Genomic DNA, 20,625 nt, shown 5'->3' with positions numbered 1-20,625 from the left:
AATATTCTTTTTCTCCAGCAAAAATACATAATGATAGTGATATGAGGGCTATGAGTATTTAGGAAAACATATCGTAAATATAAGTGAAACACTTTTGGATATCAAGACTTCTGAAAAACATTACGTAACTTTGATAACGGGAAGGGTTATGATCATTAGGGGCAAAGTACTATTCAAGCCAATGTTCATCCTAACTTAACCATCACATATGTAACGTCATCCATGACATTAAATAGCATGTCACCAAGTAGTCTAAAAAAAAAAATGAGAATAATTTTGAATCAATAACTGGCCTATAACACTGAACATGTGTACTGTACTGAACATCTACCTCCATCACTGTCTTCTACAAGTCGAGTAAAAAATACGCCCAAATATTCTTTCATCTACTGTACTTACATCACAGGAAATGCAGAATTCAATTTCTTACCAGTAACTGGCCGATGACATTTTCCAATCTTAGAGAACATCTGACTCCAGAATTGTCATCTAAGACTCAAAATACACCGTTATCATCTGACCTACACACCTACTTAACGTATAAGAAAATACAAAATTCGATTTTCATATCAGCAACCGGCCAATAACATTGGTGGGAAAGTTTGAATGCTTCATTTCTATTCATTCTTCCACGTTATCCCCATTAAATTTACCTGCTAAGGCAGTAGCGTAAAGCTGCTACTGAGATTACGTGTTTGATTGCAGTCTTGGTAACTTTTTTCTTCTGATATTCTGGAACTTTGCTTCACTCTGTAGAAACAACTTGTGGATGTATACTCTGGTCCCTGCCCGGCTCCCGCCAGAATCAAGATTCTAGAAAACTAAAAAAAAAAAAGAAAATCCCTGCAATACTCGATATTACCAGAGAAAACAAGAAATGATACTATTTCCTTATTTCTAAATATATTTTTGATAGTTAGTCTTCAGAATCTTATTTTTTATTTGAAGTGTAACACTAGTGAGTTAGCATGAAATCGCAGTTTCTGTTGTACACGACGTAAACAATTGTCATGATTGTGTCTCTTGTCAGTTAAAAAAATCGAGGTGTGAATATCAATTTTAGATTGACACATACATGTGAATAAGAATATATTACAAGTTTTTAGTAATAGAAATCAAAGAGGTTTCCTGCCACGCAGCTAAAAACCACAAGAAGAACCCCGAAATAGGCGAGAACGACTAGAGATGTGGTGTACTCAGACACCCTAAGCAACAAAAACGAATAAGAAGGTGAAGTATTTTGGAATTCAGTAATTTACATAAAAATGTTACAAGTCACATATAGTGAGTCAAGGTTGAGACATTCATAATCTATTCAGTATACAGAAAAAAGAATCTAGGGTTGTTATACTGGGGGAGGATGTTATTAACGAAAATCTCTTTAAGGTAATGCATATCTGACGTTCTGGTTGTAAAACTATGATCCCATATGTCATTTACCCTTCAGCTATAACGTGATTTCATGACATATTAAGATAAAAGAGTTATTCACAGTTTAAATTTGTATGTTTGCTTTTCTTTTAACTTTGATGTTTGATGTGTTTACAATGTTTGTACTATATAGTTTCAAATAATGTAATGAATGTTGCAATGATTTGCAGCGGTTTTTTTCAGTGTATAGAATTAAGTAAGGTGAGAAAGAATGTGTATATCAGGGACAATATGGGATAAATCAATGTAAAAGTAGGGGTAGTGGATCAAACTTCGGAAGTATGTGCATTAATCGATAAATTTTGATAAAAGTGGAGTTGATACAGAGTTTGACTGGGATATCTTTTGTTGAAATCCTTTACAAATCATTACTTCATCATTAGATAATTTACTGTACTTTTCCAAATTACAAAATGATCTTGCTATATCAACACAGTTAACATTTTTCCCTATACTTAACAATTTAGTACCTTCTATCAGATTTACTGTGGAAGAGGAAAATAATTGTGTTACCAATTTTAGATTGCATGATCCATAGGGATAGAAACATATTTAAGTTTACCATATAAAGAAAACCCACCAATGTTTGTTCATATATTCATTATTACTTAGTTTAACATGAGAATTGAATTATCATCATTCCAGTTGACGTTCCTTAGGGCATTACATATATGCAGTCCGGGGATAGGGGAGAAAGAATACTTCCCACGTATTCCCTGCGTGTCGTAGAAGGCGACTAAAAGGGGAGGGAGTGGGTGGCTGGAAATGATCCCCTCTCGTTTTTTTCAATTTTCCAAAAGAAGGAACAGAGAAGGGGGCCAGGTGAGGATATTCCCTCAAAGGCCCAGTCCTCTGTTCTTAACGCTACCTCGCTAACGCGGAAAATGGCGAATAGTATGAAAGAAAGAAATATATATCCATTCTTGTCGCTGCCCAGATCTGCAGGAAAACATCATTGTTATCCCCTGCTTTATTATTTATTTATTATACTTGGTCGGTTTCCCTCTTCACTGAGGTGGCGCGAGGAAGCGGACGAGGAATGGCCTTTCCACTCATTTTATATATATATATATATATATATATATATGTATATGTATGTGTATATATATATATATATATTCCCTGGGGATAGGGGAGAAAGAATACTTCCCACGTATTCCCTGCGTGTCGTAGAAGGCGACTAAAAGGGGAGGGAGCGGGGGGCTGGAAATCCTTCCCTCTCATTTTTTTTTAATTTTCCAAAAGAGGGAACAGAGAATTGGGCCAGGTGAGGGTATTCCCTCAAAGGCCCAGGCCTCTGTTCTTAACGCTACCTCGCTAATGCGGGAAATGGCGAATAGTTTGAAAGAAAAGAAAGATATATATATATATATATATATATATATATATATATATATATATATATATATATATATATATATATATATGTATAACTTGTCCCTCAACCCTGCTGAACCTGATAACCTTGCTCTTACATTTATCTCAACTTTCTCCTTTCACACACTTTTCCAAACTCAGTCACCAACTTCTGCAGTTTCTCACTTGCTCCCTGTCTCCAAAACTCTTGCATGTACCTTCCTGACCACCACATCCGTAAACACACATTCAGACACACTTTTCCAAACTCAGTCACCAACTTCTGCAGTTTCTCACACGAATCAGCCACTAGAGCTGTATCATCAACAAACAACAACTGACCCACTTCCCAGACCTTATCCCCAACTGCATACTCGCCCCTCTCTTCAAAACTCTTGCATTTACCTCCCTAACCACCCTATCCATAAGCATATTAAACAACCATGGGGGACATCACACACCCCTGGCACAAACCGACCTTCACTGGAAACCAATCACTTTCCTCTCTTCCTACTCATACACATGCCTTACATCCTTGGTAAAAACTTCTCACTGCCTCTAGCAACTTCCCTCCCGCACCATATACTCTGAAAATCTTCCACAAAGCATCTCTATTAACCTTCTCATATTTTTTTTTTTTTTTTTTTTTTTTTTTATACTTTGCCGCTGTCTCCCGCGTTTGCGAGGTAGCGCAAGGAAACAGACGAAAGAAATGGCCCAACCCCCCCCCCCATACACATGTACATACACACGTCCACACACGCAAATATACATACCTACACAGCTTTCCATGGTTTACCCCAGACGCTTCACATGCCTTGATTCAATCCACTGACAGCACGTCAAACCCTGTATACCACATCGCTCCAATTCACTCTATTCCTTGCCCTCCTTTCACCCTCCTGCATGTTCAGGCCCCGATCACACAAAATCTTTTTCACTCCATCTTTCCACCTCCAATTTGGTCTCCCTCTTCTCCTCGTTCCCTCCACCTCCGACACATATATCCTCTTGGTCAATCTTTCCTCACTCATTCTCTCCATGTGCCCAAACCATTTCAAAACACCCTCTTCTGCTCTCTCAACCACGCTCTTTTTATTTCCACACATCTCTCTTACCCTTACGTTACTTACTCGATCAAACCACCTCACACCACACATTGTCCTCAAACATCTCATTTCCAGCACATCCATCCTCCTGCGCACAACTCTATCCATAGCCCACGCCTCGCAACCATACAACATTATATATATATAAAAACATTAATGAGATGGCCTTGATTATGGTGTTTAGTTGTCCAAGCCATCTCTGCTAACAGTGAAAAAAGAATCCACCCTTCCAACTCAGTCTTAAACTCCCTCCCAGTAGACATTCACCCATCAGATGCCACACTACCCAGACAAACTCAAGACATACCTACCCATTTATGCTTTAGACATCACCCATCCTTATAACTAGATAAACTCTGTTTAACCTCATCCAAATATTCTTCATACCCAGTGCAGTTACCATAACAAGGACACTAAGTACTTACAACTCAGTGCCCTTTCATAGTGTGCTCAAAGAAGCACACTCAAAGTCACTACATATTGTGACCGGAGTTGTTGCTGGCTTCCTGAGTGCAGCAGGAGCCTCATAAAGATAGAGGGGACTCAGGCTGGAAGTAGGTATGTATATCTATTTTTCACCAAACTTTACATACATATGTTTACACTTTGTATTTTTACCATCATTAGTGAAGGAAAAGAAATACAGTCTTACCAAGGAACTTCATGCTCCAAAGAAGTCCATCACTTCATTGCTCCTGATTGGAACACTGCTTTGAAGTGGTCCTGAGGTTGTGTATTTAGTTAATTATACACTGGTAAATGTTTTTTCATTTTTATGATAGACAACATGACGGCCAGTTGTGTGGCCCAGTTATGGCTATCTTTGGTTGACTGTGACCTAACTGACCTATCCCGAATTCATAGTCAGTTGTACTAACCACTACTCTGCAGAATTACTGTAATAAATGTGTGCTTCAGAACTTTAGTTATCGTTAGCAGAAGTTGTGCATACTTGAGTTAAAGAAATTTGAAGTTACTTTATTTTGCAATTTGCACACTTCATTTATAAGTTGGAAAGACTTGATATGGTAAAAGTTTTAGGAGTCCAAAAAATCTGTTTGGCATTACTTTCTTTTTCTCTTACAGATTGTGTTATTATGGAAAGAGAACTGCTAGAAGATATAGTGCACCTTCTGCAAAATGTGGAGTGGCTGTATAACTTTCCTGTAACTCAGGTATCATTTGCATGAAAAAAAGATGTCAGTGATGCATGATGTGTCTGCTACACTTCATACTAGAGAGTTTAAATGATATGAGTACACATTGGCTTAGTTTTGTACTGTATTGTATGCAGCAAGTTTTTTGGTATATATATCTTTAATAAAAGTCCAGTTCTCTGTTCTGGCTAATACTACAGTAGTTTATCCCTGTGTCTTTGTGGTGTATTCTGTTATTGCAGATTGCTTGGTCTTTGTTTTTCCACATTGTGCATGTTGATGTTTTCATCATCCAAGACTTTTATGCCTCTCCTGTATCATAATTTTTAGTTTTATATTTTTGTATATTTTTTTCTGCTTATAAAGTGTAACTAAAAACTAATGGGACTCTTCTTCTTTATTCATATATTTAAAGTCTTTGAACTGTTTTGATTTTCTTTCCTAACATCATTTTCTTGGTTTACTTCTACTTAGCCTTTGTAAATTTTAGTTTTACTGAAAATCATATAAAACTAGCTGAAAAAGAATTGGTATGTGTCTTTTGCAGGATATGTTTTGACTACAAAAGGCCTTGATAATTCTTCAAGACATCCAAGCCTCCAAAATGTTTAGGTAATTGTGTACATTTGATTAGGGGTTCTGATTACACTTGTAATTAGATAATTGTGAATAGGTGTGAATATCTAAGTAATGCAAATTTTTGTTAACATTCCTGGTATTACATCTGGACCCATCTATGTATATCTCTGACGTCTGTTCCCTGCAAGATCTCCCATCAAGAGGGAGGCTACAGCAAAGGAGTCTTCACTTATCCCTGTCCTTACATTTCTCCCTTGCATGCACCTGTCCTTTATGGTATTTTATAATGAATGATATCTTTGATCCTGTTCCTTCTCTTTGAAATTCTTTATTGATTGCATTCTTATGTAATGAAGTAACACCACAGTTACAAGGTATACTTAGCTGTCTCTCTCTCTTATTAATTATGTGTAACAATGTTTCAGATTTTCACGAGAAACATATTTTCACAAATGCCACTTGAATGGAGAGATGCATTGACTGAACTTCCACTTGAGGTTTTAAATGGGATTCCACAACATAACTATCAAGTAAGAGTGTATAACATTCCACAAGTCTCTGAACTTTACAGATCTTACAGTGAGACTATATTCATTTTATTTGTGGTTTTGCATTAGTGTCTGTTGCTGTTTAGAATTTTAGTAATGGATGTCTTTTACTGATAAGATTTAGTGTTATGATTGAGTTGTTTGAGGGCTGTGTAATGTCTCCATAGTTATTTGATATTTTCATTGATAGAGCATTATGTATGATGAGAGTGACTATGGAGTACAGATGAACTATGTTGGAACAGCTTGGAACTGACTACATTTTGTTCATGTGGGTAATTTTGCTCTGTTAAACAAGTTAATGGAGTGACTGGAAACAATTGTAGGTCACCTTGATGGTGTATGTTAGAAGAAGATGTTGAAAGTGAATGCAAGAAAGAACAAATATCTTGTTAGAGTTATATTTAATTGGTTAAGGTACATGGGAGTAATTGATAAGAATGATAGTGAGAAAGCAGAAGGGAGAAGAATTCAAGGTGCACTTGGGGATTTGGCTATTGGATAGAATTTTGATATAAGTTTGGAAGAAGTGTGCATTGTAGACTACTTAGATTTGATGTATCATTGTAAAAAATGCAGTAGGACTGAATAAGTATTGCATGAATAAAAAGGATTAATTACCTTTGTAGAATGGTTAGAATTAGAATATACTGAATAAAGAATGGAGATGTGAGGAAGGTATGTAGTATGATGAAATTATTAGAGAAACTGATGACTATGTTAGTGGAAATGGAGTTACAGATTGTAAGTGATAGATATTCAAAAGTCAAAATTTTTAGTTTTAAAGTCTGACATGATTTCTTTTTAAAGAGTTATGATATTTTTGTTTTATGTGATTCTGTATGTTTAGACACAAGTACTTACTTCCTGCTCCAGGGGTCCCTTATGAGGCTTTTGCAGCACTCAGGAAGCAGCTCACATCCTCTTGTCAGGATCATAGGTCATAAGGTGATGTGATGCTGTATGTGCATCTCTGGTGTCTATGTGCACAGAGTGCAGTGCAGTTGAGTAGCAAGTACTCGGGGTCTTCTCTGTGGTAGTTGCATTGTGGGCATAAAGTGTCTTGGAATATGTTGAAATGATGTTGTGTTGCAGCGATGTGTGATGTTTAGAGTGTAGATGGGAGAGTGTAGGTCTCTCTCTCTCTCTCTCTCTCTCTCTCTCTCTCTCTCTCTCTCTCTCTCTCTCTCTCTCTCTCTCTCTCTCTCTCTCTATCTCTCTCTCTCTCTCTCTCTCTCTCTCTCTCTCTCTCTCTCTCTCTCTCTCAAGGAATTACAGAAACGCAAGGCAGAGATAAGTTTTTTATTCTGCTTGATGGTTGGTGGATAGTTTTAGAGTGGGAAGGTTTGTGCTGATGCATAGAATTAAGTGCTAGATCATGTTGATTTGGGGCTGTATTGGATCTTCACTTCATTGTAAAGGTTTTGTCTTTGTGGTTGTTAGGCATCCAAAGATTATTCTGAGTGCACTATCTTATATGGTTTGCAGCTTTGTTATATTTGTTTTTGAGGAGACAGAAAGCCAGTCAGATGAACCATTTTCAAAGGATGTTGAGAAATTCTTTGTATTTTCCAAATCTGGTGCCACTTAGTGTTATGAAGGAATTAAGTTTGTATTTTAATGTTACTGATGTGAGGAGTGAATGTAATGTGTGTTGTATGTGATGCCTAGAATGGTTGATGTGTTTTTAGTAGGAGTGACTGTACATTTAAGGTGACTGGAGGGTGTGATGTGGATTCTCGTGTGTGGGTTTAAAACAGTGATAGAAGACTTCTTTAGAGATGCAGACATTATGTTCTTGAAAAGCCATCCTTCCAACTGTATAATGTACAGCTGCATGTTTGATATTGCTGCCGTGGTATCAGGGTGTTGTGATGTGATTGTGAGTTCATCTGTATGTGAAAGGACATTCATGTCAAGGTGTGCTTGAGGTATTGGGAGGTTGTGTAGAAAGAGATTGAAGAAAGTTGAAGAAAGAACTGCTCCTTGGGAATTCTATTTTAGAGTTTTAGTGTTTTTGAGGTGAAACCATTATGAGTGACTTTGACATGGGGATTAGCTATGAAATTGGCCAACCATTTTTTGTCATTGTTTTGGAGGATTGCGTTAAGTATTTTTTGTTTGAAGATATCAGGGTATAGTTTCAGATTCTTTGTTGATGTCTGTTGCCACTGGCGCTGTGTGGGGGTGGGGTTGAGATTAGTGTAATCCTTGTAGGATATGTGTGAGGTCAATGTTCAGTGTGGTGGTAGAGTATTTTGTTTGATTTTGTTGGGGATTAGATTTTCAGAGTATAGATCCTGGATTAAAGAGATATCGGGCAGTAGGAAGATGGGGAAATGGATGGTTTAGAGGATTTTAGGATTGTTATTATGTTAATAAGTTTCCAGATTTTGGGAACTTTGCTGTGTAGCCAGTTGTTGAAGATATCTCTGGTTTTAGATGTATAGAGTCATCCACTGTGAAAACACATAAATTTGTTACTCAGTTTCTCACATATCCTTACATCGTCCTCAACAATTCTTCTCTTTAGATCTCTTAGACTGATTAGCTACTCTTTAAATAACAGCTGACTCCTAATGAATTTAAGGGAAAGTTTTGAATTTTCCCTCATTCTAAAAAAAAAAAAAACCACATCATTATTTTCAAAGTTTCTTTATTCCAGCATTCTTATCATGGTGTACTCATTCCTTGCTCGTTAGCTGGCTGGAGTGCATTCTGTATCTTTGCATTGCACATCTCAAAGCTCATTTGCTTTTTGACATCTTTTATGAAGCTATTCTTTTCTTTTTTACCATTAAGGTTAGAGGATCCCATTTTCTCACTCCTTTGTAAATTTCACGGACCCTCTCACTGCAAAGCCCTGGTTCCTGGTTACTGAATTCCATTTTCTGGTAATGCTACCAAGGAAATTGTTGATGTTTGTTTACTTTCCATGATTATATCTTTTCTTTATGTCTTGTCCCACTTTATCTCATCCTACTTTACTCACTGACATTCTATAGAGTTCTGCCTCCAAGACTTCTTTTTCTTGCCTGGTTCATGATCTTTAAAGCAAAAAATTATGTGATTTATAACTTGATCTCCTATCTCACCTATTTTCCTAATTTTGGTGCCACCCACTTTTCAGTTATATCCTTCGGTGTAGAATTGTCATCCTCTGTGTACCTGACTTTCTCTAAAATCTGTGTGTGTGTGTGTGATTACCTATTTGTTTTGTATAAGGAGGGAGTTTTACACTCATGGAGCCCCATCTCTTGAACTTTTTCTGCTATCATATTTCTTTGTAAATTTATGCATGCTGTCTGCATTAACCATACCCTGTCAGTCTGTTCCATTCATTTCTTATGCTATAAAAGTACTTCTTTACATCCTTTTTAACAAATTTCTTGGTTAATTTCATGTTATGTCCTCTGGTTGCTCTATCCTTACATCTTTCAGAGAACTATTCACTGTCCACATCAATATATTTTAAAAACTTGAAGGTTGTGATCAGGTCACTCCTCATTCTTCTCTCTTCCAAGGTCGGTAAAGTTAAAGCCTTTAGCCTCACCCTGTAACTTAGCTTTCTCAATTGTGGTACCATCTTTGTTGCTTTCCAGTAGACCTTTTCTGTTAGCTTCATGGGCTTCTTTAGATGCATTGACCTAAATTGGGAAACATATTGTAGGATGTAAATGGCTTGGTGAATATTTCCTTATCCATATACTCGAAAGCTATCCTGATATTTGCCATAAGACAGTTTGTCTCCTTTACTCCTCTCCTAATGAGGACCTCTGGCAACTGGTTAGGACAGTGTTGATTCCCAAGTCCATACACACAGAATCCTGAAGCTGTGTTTATGTGTGTGTAAATATATTCTAGCAATTTTTGCTTTTGCTCAAGGTAATGTCTCATGTTGATTTCATATTTTTAGGAGAACTGGCCATCCTCCCTTCAGTCTTTTTTAGAAGAATGTAGAAGGCTTACCTTACACCAGCTGGTTAGTGACTGCCATATCCAGCCTGCAGTAGATACTACCCAGAACGTTAACCTACCCCAGGAACTTACTCGAGGAATGACAGTGAAAAAGAGACATGAAGTCATATCCCTTCTTGGCATAGTAAAGAGACTTTCAGATATAACTGAAAGCTTTCATGTCCTTGATATTGGAAGTGGTATCGTAAGTATTCATGTTTGCTTGTTTTAATGTCTTTAATTTTGTACATGCGAATTGTAAGAAAAGGGAGTGTTTTTGTGAAATATAATTTGATGATAAGAGAAATTATAGAGGCTGCATACTTCTTATCATTGCTTAGGACTTTAAGTAGGTATGGAGGTGTACCTAAGAGACTGGAAAGAGTTCTGAAAGTAAGTCAACTTACTGCTCCAAGGAAAGTGAATAAGAAAGGAGTTAACTATCAGCCTTAATGGGCCATCCCACTTTGACGTATGGAAGTTAAACATGGATGCATTGACAGAATGACTAAAAAAAGAGCACTAGCAGTGAGTATAGATTTTCTCAGGATCTTTGTTGTGTTGGAAGGAGAGTGGACAAAGTAAGAAGTCAGGATTGAAGTAAGAATTAAGGCTAAAAAAGCAGTAGTTGGTGAGTAGAGAGTTCTAAAATGTTATGGTTGTTTGTTATTTTCATTCGTAAGGCAGGACTTCAGAAAGTTTTAACAGTGGTAACTGTAGGGTCCATAGAAAGGTCTGTGGGGCCTGGATACAGAAAGGTAGCTGTGGTTTTGGTGCATTACACATGACAGCTAGGAACTGAGTGTGAACAAATGTGACTTTTTTCTTTTAATTTTCTAATGCTGCTTCGCTGGAGGGGTAGGTGGGGGATGCTATTTCATGTGTGGTGGGGTGGCAACAGAAATGGATGAAGGTAGCAAGTATGAATATGTACATGTGTATATATGTAAATGTCTGTGTATGTATCTGTATGTATATATGCATGTGTGGGCGTTTATGTATATACATGTGTATGTGGGTGGGTTGGGCCATTCCTCATCAGTTTCCTTTGCATAATTAAGCATCATAAAAAGAATAAATGAATAAGATGAAAAAAACTGTAGAGTCAAGTCAAGCCATTTTTTTATTTGTCGCCTTTCCCATGAGCATTTTAGATGGTCATCTATAAATTCTGTTTCAGACAATAGTCTCCCAGTACCACTTATACTTTGCCTTTCTCATAAGCAGTTCTGAACTCAGATGCTCAATCAGATGTTTTTTGAATCCATTAATGATTTAGGTTTGTAATACTTTAGAAGCCTCAAGCATTGGAATGAGTGTTCAAGGTGACTTTTTAAACCTTCAATTATCAAATGGAAACTTGTAATGTGTCTTTTGTCTCTGATATTTTCTGTTGGCAAATCTTCCCTGCTTACATATGAATCTTTCAGACATAGTCTAAAACTCAGTGCAGTCTCACAGTCATTACAGTGTTCTTTATCTTAATCTTTAGAAATGCCTCTTCTTATCATCACTTGTTCGAGGTTTACTAGTTTGGTTTATACATTGGATGGTGTATTAGATTTTCAACAGAGAGCATTGGAACCAGACTGCCTGCTCGAGGTTACACCGCAAGTGGAAAGTCACCTAGGTATCTCTGCTCCTGGTAGTTGCAAAGCTTTGGGCAGCAGGAGCCTTTAGGGAAGTTCTGAATAACAAAAGGATTCTTTCATAGAAACTGGTCATGGAGTAATTATAAATGCATAAATCAGCAGAAAGCATTTGGTAGAAGTAGTCAGTAGGAACATTAAGTAGGAGCCTCTACAAACTCTGCACTAGACTTGCCCTCTGCCAGTAGCCTGTTAAGGGTGAGACACTAAAAGCTAAGAAGCAGCACTGGAGTTCAGTAATTATGGAGACTATTGCCGTGATCACCCCTTATGGAAGTTCCATAATGGAACATGCATTAGAGATGTATCACATAGCCATTCCATAGGCAGGTAGTTAGACCAGGTATGGAACCCCCTGCCAAAAGTGCAGTAACCTTGTGATAATGTCTGAAATCTTTTTGGATGTTGGTCCCTATTTTGATGATACTATGCATGAAAAGTTGTGCAGCAAGGCTTTTTTTTTGTATAATTTGGGCTTTAGAATTTTTGATAGTATTCTTGTAGGATTATTAGCAATTTGGGCCTGCACCTAGGACTTGGGAAACTTGAAATACAGATATTGTAGGTAACAGGGTGTATTTAATCTTATTTCTATCTATCTGTCTGTATCACTGGTGCCTGCACCTACCTGAAACTCCCTCAAGGGAGTTGCCACAGCTCTGAAGTCTCCATAACTAGTGAACTGCTTTAGCGTTGCTTTCAGTCATTGGCTTGTTAGGGATGATGCACTAAAAGGCAAAGAAGTAGGACTGGAGTTCACTAGGTATGGAGACTTTTTCCAAAGGGAATTGAAGTCAGATAGGTAGATAGTACTACATATGAGTCTCAGTTGTCTGTTTTTGATGCCATCTTGTTGAGATTAGAAATGCTGCAGTGCTTGGAAATTGATAGCCAGACATTTGGACACAAAATTCATTTAGACAGTAGATGATAGAGTGATGAAGCTATTATTGTTGTATAATTGAAGGTGCAAGAAAGAGTGGTAGAGTGCAAAAGAGGTGGATAGACCTGGTGAATTGATTGTTTAGGCTAGATATTTCAGATGATAATATGAGAGGGATGTATTTGAATTTTTTTACAGTCGAAACATTTTGTTAGGGATGATTCAGCTTGATATGTGAAGTGAAAATTAAGAAGAGCAAAAGTCTGCAAACATAAATTTGGATCCTTTCTTGTATTTCATGGCTATATTGAACCAAATGAGTAATACGGACCCTTAAAGGTCACTAGTCTCTCATTGTTTCTCATGTATTTCTGTATGTATTTTCTTATCAGAGTATTGATAATTCCTTTTAATCTACAGGGTTATATAGACTCTTTTCTTCACCACATGTTCAAGTTAACAGTTATTGGTGCTGAAAGTGAAGACAAGCTAGTAAGATCTGCAAATGCTAGGCAAAAGGAACTCCTAGGCAACTGCAGTGGGATCAAGCATGTGAACTGGACTCTTGCAGATGACAAGATGACCCTTCAGAAAGCAAAAGAAGTGATCTCGGAGCTAGTACAGGTGGACCCAGTATGTACATGTCAATTCAGGAATCAAGCTTTAGTGACTGATGATATGAGTGAAAAACCTGTTCTCATTTTGGACAGTAAAAGTGAAATTAATAGTTTGGCTACCAGAAATGAAAACAAAGAAGTAGTGTGTACAGATGTCTTTCATCTCAAAATGTCTGCTATACTTCTTGGACTTCATGCATGTGCTGATCTATCTCCCATCATGATCAAAATGTTTAAAGAGTGCTCTCAAGTGTCTTCTCTTATATTACTTTCATGTTGCTACCACAAAATGCAGTTGATCAGTGGGAACATGAAAAAACTCATTGGTTATACAAATCCAACTGGAAGTTGTGAAAATTTGGGCCATAATATGAGTGGAAACTGTGAAGACTTAGAAGGGAGTAAATGTATTGAAAACCAGTTCAAGGAAGTATATATTCAAGAATTAGAGAAAACATGTGATATTGCTGGCGAACGTTTTATGAATTTTCCCATGAGCAAGACTCTGAAAAACCTTTTGCAGCAAAGTAATGTTCATATGACAACATTTGGTCTAAGACTTGCAGCTCAGGAATCAGGTCTACGATGGGTAAGACAAACTGATGATGATCATGAGAATCATAAGAAAAACGTAGCATATAGAGCACTTCTGGAGGCATTTTGTGTTAAAGGTAAATTTTTTCTCTATTTTGATTTTAGTAAAGTAATAAGGCCTAGTACAAATTAATGAATTAGTGCAACTATAACTAGCATACTGCTTAGTGTTTTCTGTTAGCATAACTCTGAACTACTATTCCTTCAAACATACCCGTTTTAGCTCTCCGAGATAACGTTCTCTCCTTTCACACATTTTTCATCGCTCCCAAAACCTTCACCCCCTCCCCACCCTGTGACTCACTTCCACTTCCATGGTTCCATTCGCTGCTAAGTCCACTCCCAGATATCTAAAACACTTCACTTCCTCCAAATTTTCTCCATTCAAACTTATATCTTAGTTAACTTGTTCCTCAACCCTAGTAAACCTAATAATCTCAATCTTATTCACAATTACTCTCAACTTTCTCCTTTCACACACTTTTCCAAACTCAGTCACTAACTTATGCAGTTTCTCACTTGAATGAGCCACCAAAGCTGTATCATTGGCAAACAACAACTGACTTACTTCCTATGCCTTCTCATCCCCAACAGACTGCATACTTGTCCCTCCCTCCAAAACTCTTGCATTCACTTCCCAAACCACCCCATCCATAAACAAATTAATCAGCCATGGGACATCACTCTCCCCTGCCGCAGACCGACCTTCACTGGGAAGCAGTCACTCTTCTCTCTTCCTTCTTGTACACATACCTTACATCCTTGGTAAAAACTTTTCACTGCTTCTAGCAGCTTACCTCCCACACCATACACTTTCAAGACCTTCCTCAAAGCATCTCTATTGACCCTATCATATGCCTTCTCTAGATCCATAAATGCTACATCCATCTGTTTTTCTAAGTATTTCTCACACATTCTTCAACACAAACACCTGATCCACACATCCTTTACCACTTCTGAAACAACACTGCTCTTCCCCAATCTGATGCTCCATACATGCCTTCACCCTCTCATACCCTCCCATACAATTTCCCAGGAATACTCAACAAACTTATGCCTCTGTAGTTTGAACATTCACCTTTATACCCTTTGCCTTTGTACAATGGCACTATGCACGCATTCTGCGGGTCCTCAGGCACTTCACCATGATCCATACGTACATTGAATATCCTTACCAACCAATCAGCAACACCGTCACCCCCTTTCTCAATGAATTCTACTGCAATACCATCCAAACCTGCCACCTTGCCAGATTTCATCATCCGCAAAGCCTTCACTACCTTTTTCCTCTTAACCAGACCATTCGCCCTGACCCCCTCATCATACCCCACCCTGACCAAAACACCCTACATCAGCCACTCTATCATCAGACACATTCAGCAAACCTTCAAAATGCTCACTTCATCACTACCTGTTATTACTTGCCCCTTGCCCCCTTCACCATTGTTCCCATTTGTGATTTGTCTTACACATTTTATTTACCCCCTTCCAAAACATCTTTTTATTCTCCCTAAAGTTTAATGATACTATCGCATCCCACCTCTCATTTGCCTTCTTTTTCAACCCTTGCACATATACTTGTCAACATATACATACATATACATACACATACATATACATACATACAGATGAAGAAAGATGCATTCCTTCTAAAGTTCAGTCATCTGCTCTTGATGCTACCTCGCTGACACAGGGAATGGTGAATATGTATGAAAAAAGATGGTGATTACTCTTTTTGGTATTGTTATGATCTTACAGTCATGATTTTATTTTGTCTTATTCATATTGCTACAAGATTTATTCCAAATTCAAAATATAAGTTCTTTTATTACAATCTTTGCTTTATTTTCAGAGGGGTATACCTTGAAGAAACTACGTCGTCGTTGTGTAAGAAAATCACAGTTTACTGACTTGAATGAATATATAAAAAGTGTTACAGAAAATTATGAGTTTGTACCATCAAAAGACAATGTGTGTTTCATAAGTAATAGTGAAAATAAAAGAATTAGGGAAGAACCTGCGTTGGTAACACAAAAAACAGATGATGAAAGCAAAGATGATGAAAAGATTTTGCAAATGAGTGATTCAGTACCGAGTGTGAGTTGTGGCATAGGAACTATAGCACCAACTTTGTCACAAGATTATATCAAGAGTGCCATAGAAAACTGCTATGAAGATTATAAATACTTATTCCCTTTGATTGAACCTCTTACTGGTCTACAATTAGCCCTACAGCCAGTGATGGAGGCCCTAGTTCTTGTTGATCGTTTGGTTTACTTGAAAGAGTGTGGCTTCACAAGAGTCTGGCTGGAGAAGGTTTTTGATGTTGAGGTTTCACCCAGAAATGTGGCTCTGATTGCTGTAAGGTAAATTTGTTTGAAGCTAGGCAAATATTTTTACAATTGAAGGTAGACATTATCAATGGCATAGTATCTAGTGGAATGCATCTGAATCTTAAACAAAATTATAGTGATGCTAATGCAGAACTTAAAACCTGATACAGGTCTTGAGTGAATTTGCAGAAAGATATCCTTCCACTTATTGCCACAGTTGTCCTAACAGTCCATAAGTTGGTTTGTATTATTCTTTCATGGGAATTTTTGAAAACTTAACCAAAAATTAAACAGACTAAGACATCTGGGCTCAGACCAATTGACAGAATATTTCCCAAAACCTATCCCTTTCAAGATAGCCCAATTTAGGCCAGTCATAGCAGTGGTTTTATTATATCAAAGAGTATTTGTAATGAGTTTTAGTATACATTGGCTTTCAGAGAATATAGTCGTAACTTATGGCTTTTATACATAAGGAGATATGCATCTGCATCGCATGTTCCTGGACTCTGTCTGCATGGGCTTCACTGTTAGTGAAAAGTTGCCTTTAGAAAGGCAGTATCATTGGGGTTACACTCTCATCCAAGAACTTTTCCTTACAAAGCAGTCCCCATATTCTTGCTAGTGATAGCGCACCCTTGGGTTGCAGGAGCCTCTGGAAAGATGTCCTTGGCAACACCAGGTCTCATTCTTAGAATGGCAACCACAGTTTGATATAAATGGATAAATGAGCACATGTGCATTGTGTTAGTGGACTTTGCCTGTTCATGATTATGCTACAAGTGAAAAGTCACCTTCAGTGAGGCTGTATCATTGTCTATCAACTATAGGGATTACAGTCTCATTGAGAAACTTCTTTATCCAACCAAGTCTGTCATTTTCATGCTACTAAAAGTAGAGTGGCCTTGAAGTTGCAGGAGCTCCTTCACAGAAAGGGATCCTGGGATTATATAATAATACTATGTGTAGTGTACTTGATATGCTTGTATATTGAATGTCAAAAATTTTCTTGTTATGCCTAAATGATTAGTAATTTAACTTCACTGTTAATAAATGGAACTTGCACAAACTCTCATTTTTTTTAAGAGCAAATGTCCATAACCAGTTATTCAAGTATATGAAAAATGAATAGCCGTAGCTTCTTGATTCACATTGATTGCTGGGGCTGCATGTATTGTATACTGAATGCTGAAAGAACTCTTGATTTAAGATTTAACTAACACATGCACAAACCCATGTGAGTATGAAGTAAAAGGGATCACTAAGCAGTGCATTGCAGATCTAACTTTAGATATAACATATGGAGAGAATTAGTGAGGAAAGTTTGACAAAGAGGATATATGTGTCACAAGAACTGGGAGATCAAATTGGAGATGGAGGGATGGAGTGGAAAAGATTTTGAGTGATCTGAGCCCGAACATGCAGGAGGATGAAAGGCGTGCAAGGAATGGTGAATTGGAAAGATGTGGTATACCGGGGTCGACGTTCTGTCAACGGACTGAACTAGGGCATGTGAAACATCTGGGGTAAACTATGGAAAGGTCTGTGGGGTCTGGATGTTGATAGGGAGCTGTGGTTCCGGTGCATTACACACGACAGCTAGAGACAGAGTTTTCCTGGCACTACCTCGCTGAAGCAGGGGGTAGCAATGCTGTTTCCTGTGGATCAGGGTAGCACCTTCATCTTGAGGCACTGAAAGAAAGGTCATAGAAAGAGAATTCCAAGTTAGCAATTGCCTAAGTGTATTACTTTCAAAATGATAACAAGATACTGAGTAAGTGAATTGGAGGAAAAAATTCAAATGTAGAGAGATTGAGAAGTTCAAGCACAATGTAAAACAAATGAGTAGAGAAACAAAGCTGAAAGTGATTAACAAGCCAAAAAATTTCTCTTGTATGACAGCTGTCAAGATTGTTCAGATACCTTAGTTAATCAGAGATAATTTTTCTCCATCTACTACAAGGTAAAGACTAGGAAAGCTTAAAAGCCAGACGTCATCAATGTAAAAAAAAGAATAACAAAGTTGATAGGAAAAGAGTATGAATGCCATGATTATAAAATTTAATGGCCCTGAAATCCCATATAAGGAGAATATTAGTTGGAGATATGTTGTCATATATACATCCCATCCACAATTCATTGTTATAAATGTCAACTATATGGGTATGTTAAGCACAAATGGAAGAGTAAGAATGGTAAATATAAGGTTTGTGTGGAGTCCTTTGAGCCATTCCACATATACACAGAGGTGATTGAATGTAATTGGGGAGGTAAACACATATCCAGTGACAAATATTGCAGTGAATTTATGTAAGAAAAAGCAAATTTTTAACTTGCGTGTACTCCCCAAAAAATAGGATTTGCAGAATCGAGAGAGGATGTAAACAAAACTTTTTCGAGGATTTTTTGAAGTGCTAAGTAGCCTCATCTCTAATGGAAGATTATCAACTCAGCAATTAAAAGTCATTCCTTCAAGTAAAGGAAAAAGACTAAATGCATCACACACTGACACTCCTAGACCCTCTTTTTTCGAAGCATATATGTGTATGTATGTGCGTCTATGTGTATGTGTAATTTCTTATCGAATTACCTATTTGTACAAAGTGAAGGTAGAGTTCAGTACTCCAGGGATCCTGTCTCCTGAAAGTTTTATGCCATCAAGTAGCCTTTTCATCTCATAAATTGCCAGCATTCACTCTCTCATTGGTTTGTGCGTATATGTATTTTGTGATGCTTGTTTTCACTCTTTTACTAGTCATTAGAAGTCATTAGAAGACTTGCACCACTGATTTCAGATGATGCTCAAAACATGTAAGCAGTGTAAAAAAAAGTCTATTATATCTGCCTCTCTCATTTTTTTATTCTCCATCAGGTGCAAGTAATGAAGCCTTGGTAAAAACACCTCTTGACCTGCTTCCCTCCAGTTCAGAGATGAGCTTCACAAGATTTTCTTAATGGGTCCTATACATGGGGAAATAAGAAATGTGACTGGTTTTTGGATATGAAAATCATCATTACCATCTGCAGTATTGGAGAAATAGCAATAAGGAGGTTTAAGGTGTGTCTTTTTTTGCTTTTTTGTCTCCCTCTAAAGAAAGGAAACATTGCTTTTATTCAGTTTCTTCTTTCCAAGAATCATCATGATAATCCTGGCCTTTGACATGACTCGTAAGGGTCTGGTCAAAAGCCAGTAGTGCTGATGGTGTAGTGAAGAAGCTTTTGACATGACCCATAATGGTCAGGTTAGAGGACAGTGGTATCAAGGGTGGAGTGAAAAATGAGGATTTGTTGAAGAAAGCCTGTGATCTACATCCAAGGGTCAAGCAAAAGTGAATCTGCCTTTGTCAAGAATGAAATAAAGATGCGTTGGTTGAAAGTGAATGAACTTAGGATTACTGATGGTGTAATGCAGGTGTATTTGAAATAAAGATGGACTGTAATGTTAAATCTTATATACGATGTACGCAAGTTTTACCAATATATACATTCTATCACAGCAAGTGAGAGAAAATGAGAGTACCAAGACAGTTGTAACATAATAGGTCAACCGTCAACACAGTAGAATCATGCGTTTCTTGTATTTTGTTTTATAATCTATGGCTTGTGTCATACATTTAGCTGCAGGATTCATACTAGGACCATCCAGCAGTCCATCTGGCTTAATATTAACCAACTCGTATGGATGTTGCTTTTTCTGTGATTTTCCGTTTTTCTTGGTTTTTGTCATCGCGTGTAGTACATTTTTGTCAAAAACATTCGATACTGGAATAGGTTGCAGTTAATGATTCTGGTACAAATACACAGGTAAGTAAAGATTGTCATGTTATGCTCAGGTTTTCTGTACGCTGATGAATGTACATGTAACAAATGATAGTGATATGATTTTTTGGTGTGTTCTTCAATCAGAATTCATAGCATTCTTGTAACTTTTATCAAAATAATGTTGCGTTAGTTGGTGTTATCCACAGTTACCGTCTTCGACTTCTTCAATATCATTACCATGGTTAGCCCGATTAGTTCCATGAAAGTTGATTTAGTTACTACTGCGGGAAGTGTCCAGCTGGAAGTACTGCCGTTGTTGAACGTCACATTGTTTTTCTTGCGCTCCAGGTTCGACCTTTCCATATCTTAATTATTAAGCAAGACTTGTTATAGAAATGATAGAAAACACGCAAAATAGACACTGCTTACAAATATAATACTCGAAATTTCACCGAAAGTGTACGTTGACTATACATTTCTTAAAATTAATGATTATATGATATTTAACCGGTACAGATTTATATAAGGCTGCATAACTACAAGAGAAAGTGGGAGTGTGTTGGTGGTGGGGTATGACGTCAGTGGGAGAGCGCACGGCCGCGGGCTTCCTGGTGACTCATTGAGCCGCTCGGCCAGCCTTACTGACGATG

At 37.5% G+C, this 20,625-nt stretch overlaps 1 protein-coding gene across 3 annotated transcripts; it reads left to right on the top strand.

Annotated features, from left to right (window-relative positions):
- Positions 1-976: 976 nt before the first annotated feature.
- Positions 977-20,059, top strand: LOC139759642 (probable methyltransferase-like protein 25). Of its 3 annotated transcripts, XM_071682028.1 has the most exons (8): positions 977-1,230; positions 4,983-5,071; positions 5,601-5,665; positions 6,058-6,162; positions 10,097-10,342; positions 13,090-13,957; positions 15,733-16,246; positions 19,086-20,059. In XM_071682028.1, the coding sequence occupies exons 4-8, from the start codon at positions 6,085-6,087 to the stop codon at positions 19,093-19,095; spliced, it is 1,716 nt and encodes a 571-aa protein (XP_071538129.1). In that variant the 5' UTR covers positions 977-1,230; positions 4,983-5,071; positions 5,601-5,665; positions 6,058-6,084; the 3' UTR covers positions 19,096-20,059. The 3 variants fall into 3 exon arrangements, with proteins under 3 accessions (XP_071538129.1, XP_071538127.1, XP_071538128.1); XM_071682026.1 differs by lacking the exon at positions 5,601-5,665 and having other exon boundaries at positions 19,086-20,058; XM_071682027.1 differs by lacking the exons at positions 5,601-5,665; positions 19,086-20,059 and having other exon boundaries at positions 15,733-17,282.
- Positions 20,060-20,625: the final 566 nt, after the last annotated feature.

The sequence above is a fragment of the Panulirus ornatus genome, chromosome 33 (genome assembly GCF_036320965.1).
Source record: "Panulirus ornatus isolate Po-2019 chromosome 33, ASM3632096v1, whole genome shotgun sequence".
Classification (NCBI taxonomy): domain Eukaryota; kingdom Metazoa; phylum Arthropoda; class Malacostraca; order Decapoda; family Palinuridae; genus Panulirus; species Panulirus ornatus.
The sequence above is the reverse complement of the archived record's forward strand: the minus strand, read 5'-3'. Positions and strand labels throughout refer to the sequence as shown.

Coding starts and splice junctions, on each gene's coding strand:
- LOC139759642 (XM_071682026.1), top strand. CDS start 4,994: ATGGAAAGAGAACTGCTAGAAGATATAGTGCACCTTCTGCAAAATGTG. Junction 5,072..6,057: donor ATAACTTTCCTGTAACTCAG/GTATCATTTGCA, acceptor ACAATGTTTCAG/ATTTTCACGAGAAACATATT. Junction 13,958..15,732: donor GGAGGCATTTTGTGTTAAAG/GTAAATTTTTTC, acceptor CTTTATTTTCAG/AGGGGTATACCTTGAAGAAA.